Below are 4,736 nucleotides of genomic sequence, written 5' to 3'. Positions count from 1 at the left end.
GTCCAAAGCCTGTTAGAGACGATCAGACGTCTTTCTCACCCCATATTCCCACGGCTTCTGGAGTCGTACTACCACACGGGCGAGCTGCACCTGATTTGGGAACCGATGGAGATCACAGTGAACTACATTTTAACCGCCCGGTGGCCGGTCAACGAGACCGAGCTGGCATACATTCTCCGGTCGGTGAGTGTTGCCAGCGGCCATTGTGCGACGGGAAGGCAGTGGATACTAACCCAAGCAGACCCTTGACGGCATTAGATTCCTTCGGGATCAGGGAAGAGCATTGGCCATCCTAGAGGCGGAGACAATCCTCTTGGACCGAAGCGGCCATGTCCGCCTTGGTAATTACGTCTCTTTGATCGTCGCTACGAACATTGTCAACTGACTTGGCGCACTAGCTGGGGTGGAACAGAGCTACCAGATCTCAGCATCCGATATGAATGCCGAGACGCTGAAATTGAACGCACTAGCAACAATCACGAGGGGTCTAATGGCCACTGGTGCAGGACAGGTCAGATGGAGCTCTAAGGTCCGAGCCTTCCTCGAAAATCTGACCACCAAGTCTTTGGATGAGTTGATGCAGGTAAGTGGGCAGCTAAGAGATGGAGCAACAGTTGGTAACAGAGTCCTAGGATACATTTCTCGAAGCAGCAACGGACGAAAGAGATCTAAAGCTGTGCGTCCATGTTGTGAACAAAAAAGCCAGAAACGATCTTGTACTACTCTGACCGGTCTGGATCCGATGGCATCCACCATCATCTAGACATGTTTGTGAGTGAAGTTTCCGCAGCAAACGTTTAGCAACCATTCAAGCTGACAGCGTCCTTTATGTCGTCATGCCACTTCCTTCATGAACAGTTGGTTGGTAACTCGTCGTAAGCAATAAATGCTGCATCCTTATTCCTAGTTTCAGAGCACTAGCAGACATCAATTAGGCTTGAGTTCCGCAATATTATCCCTCAGATATGTAGGATCTACATAGAGGTTTGAGTGGTCGATACACGCTGGGTACTAGGGAGGCATACTCTTTGGCTATCACGGCAGCAAGCGAGATGCATCGGGACACCCGTATCCAGCATCTCAAGCCACGTAACGGCCTACATCAGTTTGGTCTCAGTATCAGCTATGTCGTAGACGGCCTCAGAGATTTTCCTGGTGCCCCAGCTCTGGAGAAAGTGCCCTCGCGCCGAACGATGACTCCGTGAAAAACTGTTTCATTCACCAGCTCTACCAGTAGCTTCAGGACTCCTGCCCCGGCCACTTGTTCAGAAAAAGTCGTGCTTTCCGGTCAGCCGGCTGGCATGGCCGGCTCAACTGAAAGTCAGAGACACGAGCGCCCATCCCCGTGTCCAGATACTTAAAACCCACGTCACTACATAAGGAGTATGAATGTTGTCTCTCACTGAATGTTGTCTAGGAGAGTGTGTCAGGAAGCTAGTGAGACTATATGGTCTACCTACAGCCGCCACGGGCATTCCTTTGGTTGAAAGCACGACATGTCCCAATGACCACAAAGGTTAACTCAACAAGGCCAGGTGATGGAAGAGTTTTCTGACTATTGTTCGTGGGGAATTGTGAGGGATAGCCGGACGTTGATCGCTACGTCAGGGCAAGTGTAACCGCATTTCTAAGAATGGACATGCCAGCCCTCGAGAACCCCGGCCTTGGTTTGCTCGGGATCAAAGGCTTGCTAGTTCATCTGATTGACCAACAGTTTATTGAGTATAATCTGGGGGCTTGGGTTGGTCTTCGGGGCTTCTAGGTCGGCTATTCTGGCTGATGAGGATGGTGCGCATGGTATGGTCTGTGACGTCGTCGACCCCGTCTTTTGTTCGATTCATCTAAATGATCGCTTAGTGAACGTTGCGTCAAGAGAATCCCAACTCACGCCTCATAGCAAGCTTGGTAGCTTCGCAACACGGATGGTTCGATGTGCTAGAACGGACTTCCTGGCATTGGTCAGCCCCCTCTATCTAGAAGTTGTCGTTGCATTGCCATACCAGCTGACCGTTCCATGACTCCGAATTCCTTTTGGTAAATTACAAGTTCCCATATCTACATATGGTCTGTCAATCCCAACCACCCGGTCTGTTTTCAAGGGTTGGGCCATGCGTGTGCTCACCATGGCGGTAGACAATGCCCATATAGTCATGACCATGGCAAGAAGCATGACTGAATCTGAGATTAAAATTCTGTATGCTGTACTTTTACCAGCTGCTGTCCTCGATGGAATGGAGCAAGGAAGAATCGAGGAAGAAGCTCACACGTACTATCCATATATGTTGCCCAATTTGGTCGACATCCCGACAACCCCATTTTTGGTGGGGTTGGAATGATAAAAGGTTTTGTTGTTAGGGTGGAATGCTGCTAGCTTGACGGATTCTCATTGGTCGTATCCGCCCGCAAAATTAATGCCCAGCAAGCATGCTCGACATTGAATCATTTAAAACTGGAGGCATCGGAGGCTGAGCAAATTATCAACCTGCTGACCTGGTTTTGATGAGCGATCCATTAGAGTGGGCAATATATTCAATCTTGGCGCGCCTGTTGATTTTGTACGAGTTTTGTGGAGTTACCAAATGCCGGTTGTGCCGGACACGCTGAAGTAGCTAGTAGTGGTCATGTTACTGTATATATATCATTGACCATTCATATACGAAATAAATAGATCATTGATGCGTATGATTACAATCGCGAGCGACGAGGCTCATTTTTGTAGTGACGCAAGGTAATAGTACATTCAAATGCCAGTACACTCATGTGTTGATCTCGTTGCTTTACGTACTAAGCCCAGTTGTCGAAACCCGAGGCCATAATATTCCTTCGGTGCGCATTCGGAGTCCCCAGGCGGGCTTCAAGTGGATACCCCTGGACAGCTTCCTCATAAGGACTAGTCCCGGGCCTACCCGAGCACCAGCAAATGTTTGATGGCCCAGGACAACAATCAATTAGAGGGACCGACCAGAAGGCGGTGAAGTGACGCGCCCGCCTGGGCATCTGAACAGACTAATGCCCGCACAGATTGCGCATCCCGTTCCCGGAGACGGTATCGCAAATATTTGACCGTGTCTACCCGGTGATTCCTTTATCATCTTTTCCCATCTCTCGCCATCTTTTGACCATACTTTCACCATTCCTTGCCTCTTTACCTCATCTCCCCCACTTCCCCCACTTCCTCCCTTTGTTTCTATCTTTTTCTTTTCCTTTTCCCCTTTTGTGACCCGCTTCATGTGCCCTAGCCCTGATCTGCAGGTCATCCAGCTCCCCCACTGGGTCTCCCATCGACCGCAATCAGGCACCTCAAAAGGCGATCATCACATTCTGAAAGACGCATGATCACGTCCAGGCTGGTCAATCCCTCTTTAGCATGGGGCCGAATCATGCTGCGCCCAAGGCAAAGCAGGATTGGGGGATCCGGGTCTTGCTGCGCGGGGAGAACCTGTCGAACTGATCGGGCATTTTGTGTCACAAATGACCTCCGAGCACCAGCGGGCAATTCTGTGTCAGCCGAACTCAACGCAACCCTACCTGGTCATCATCGTAAAGCTCATCACAAGAGCTAGAACGGTACAGTACTGTAGTCTTGTCGGATGATTTGCCCGTTTCTCACCCATCGGCTCCCGGATCCCTGGATTCTGATTTTGCCCAGGTGTCGCTGGGCTGCCTCATCGTTGCGAGATCTCCGGCCCACGCGGGACAAGACGGGCAATGTCCAAGGGCCTGTCATGTATGACCCGTCACCAAGGTCGGTATCTGTCGAGCGGACCTTAATCCGAAGGCGTCCGAACGTGGACGTTGAGTACAGTATGCAACAAGCAATCGATTTGCCAGACATACACCGACTCGCAGACTGCTTGTCCGAAGCGAACCGGAGGGAGTTACCCAGGACTCGCGACGTCATCCTCTGCGTCAATCAGGACCAGGATATACTACAGATGGAATCTATGTGCTGTATCCCGAGTGAAAACTGTATACATTGTACTGTAAGATTCAGAATCGCCTTCCGCCTGTGTTACTGTTCTCTTTTCTTAAAGCCCCACTGCCAAGACTGAAACCCGCACGCTAACCAACAACGGTAAGTTTGTTACAGAGACATAACGAACAGTGGTATCATTTGTCTTTCAGCATGACGTCAGAAATTATTATGTAACGTATTCATATTACCCAGGGTAATGGCTCTGCTAGAATGTTCTAGCTCTATCTATAATTCAAGACATCTATATATACATCAGCCATCCCAAACCCTCCTATCAAAAAGGAATCTCGAAAATAAGTAGAGACAAGGAAAGGCAAGGAATGAAAAGGCAAGTATGCTTTCTCGACTATACCATATTAGGGAATCTACCGCGGTCTCCCAGTCACTGAGAGTACCAGAAGAGGATATGGTATCTGGGTGATCTGGACCCAGTAGGTTGCGGCGGAGCTCTGCACACTGTTTTATCAGAGCAAGGGATTCCTTAACCTTTCTCCGGCCTTTCCATGTAAAGGCCAGGTTGCTCATACCGGTAAGAGTGTCAGGATGCTCGGGTCCTAGCACTCGCTTGCGTAGCTCTAATACTTGTACTTCCAGCTCTTCCGCTTCCTCCCATCGTCCTTGTTTCGAGTAGGTCAAGGCCAGATTGTTCATGCTGGTAAGAGTCTCAGGGTGCTCGGGTCCTAGCACTCGCTTGCACAGCTCTAACACTTGCACTTGCAGCTCCTCCGCTTCTTTCCATCGTCCCTGATTCCAGTAGGTG

At 49.9% G+C, this 4,736-nt stretch overlaps 4 protein-coding genes across 4 annotated transcripts in view; 1 reads left to right on the top strand and 3 right to left on the bottom strand.

Annotated features, from left to right (window-relative positions):
* The window catches only part of BDQ94DRAFT_164358 (uncharacterized protein), a gene marked incomplete at both ends in the record, with an annotated part of 1,660 nt that extends 423 nt beyond the window's left edge, over nucleotides 1–1,237 (top strand). Inside the window, 6 exons of the mRNA XM_026769992.1 lie at nucleotides 9–183; nucleotides 242–341; nucleotides 399–583; nucleotides 633–676; nucleotides 1,016–1,116; nucleotides 1,173–1,237. Of these exons, the coding sequence (XP_026619617.1) occupies nucleotides 9–183; nucleotides 242–341; nucleotides 399–583; nucleotides 633–676; nucleotides 1,016–1,116; nucleotides 1,173–1,237 (670 nt within the window). The remainder of the gene's footprint in view (nucleotides 1–8; nucleotides 184–241; nucleotides 342–398; nucleotides 584–632; nucleotides 677–1,015; nucleotides 1,117–1,172) is intronic.
* A 1,577-nt stretch (nucleotides 1,238–2,814) lies between these two features.
* Nucleotides 2,815–3,372, bottom strand: BDQ94DRAFT_155323 (uncharacterized protein). The gene is made up of 2 exons (XM_026768447.1): nucleotides 3,206–3,372; nucleotides 2,815–3,143 (listed from the first exon to the last, which is right to left on the bottom strand). The coding sequence occupies exon 2, from the start codon at nucleotides 3,132–3,134 to the stop codon at nucleotides 2,949–2,951; it is 186 nt and encodes a 61-aa protein (XP_026619616.1). The 5' UTR covers nucleotides 3,135–3,143; nucleotides 3,206–3,372; the 3' UTR covers nucleotides 2,815–2,948.
* A 323-nt stretch (nucleotides 3,373–3,695) lies between these two features.
* BDQ94DRAFT_155319 (uncharacterized protein) lies at nucleotides 3,696–3,936 on the bottom strand (the record flags this gene model as incomplete). The annotated part of the gene is made up of 1 exon (XM_026768446.1): nucleotides 3,696–3,936. A coding segment is annotated over exon 1 (164 nt), but the record flags the coding sequence as incomplete, so codon positions are not given.
* A 292-nt stretch (nucleotides 3,937–4,228) lies between these two features.
* The window catches only part of BDQ94DRAFT_164355 (purine and uridine phosphorylase), a gene marked incomplete at both ends in the record, with an annotated part of 2,829 nt that continues 2,321 nt past the window's right edge, over nucleotides 4,229–4,736 (bottom strand). The window contains one exon of the mRNA XM_026769991.1: nucleotides 4,229–4,720. Within this exon, the coding sequence (XP_026619614.1) occupies nucleotides 4,229–4,720 (492 nt within the window). The remainder of the gene's footprint in view (nucleotides 4,721–4,736) is intronic.

This window comes from Aspergillus welwitschiae (genome assembly GCF_003344945.1).
Source record: "Aspergillus welwitschiae strain CBS 139.54b unplaced genomic scaffold BDQ94scaffold_101, whole genome shotgun sequence".
Classification (NCBI taxonomy): domain Eukaryota; kingdom Fungi; phylum Ascomycota; class Eurotiomycetes; order Eurotiales; family Aspergillaceae; genus Aspergillus; species Aspergillus welwitschiae.
The sequence above is the reverse complement of the archived record's forward strand: the minus strand, read 5'-3'. Positions and strand labels throughout refer to the sequence as shown.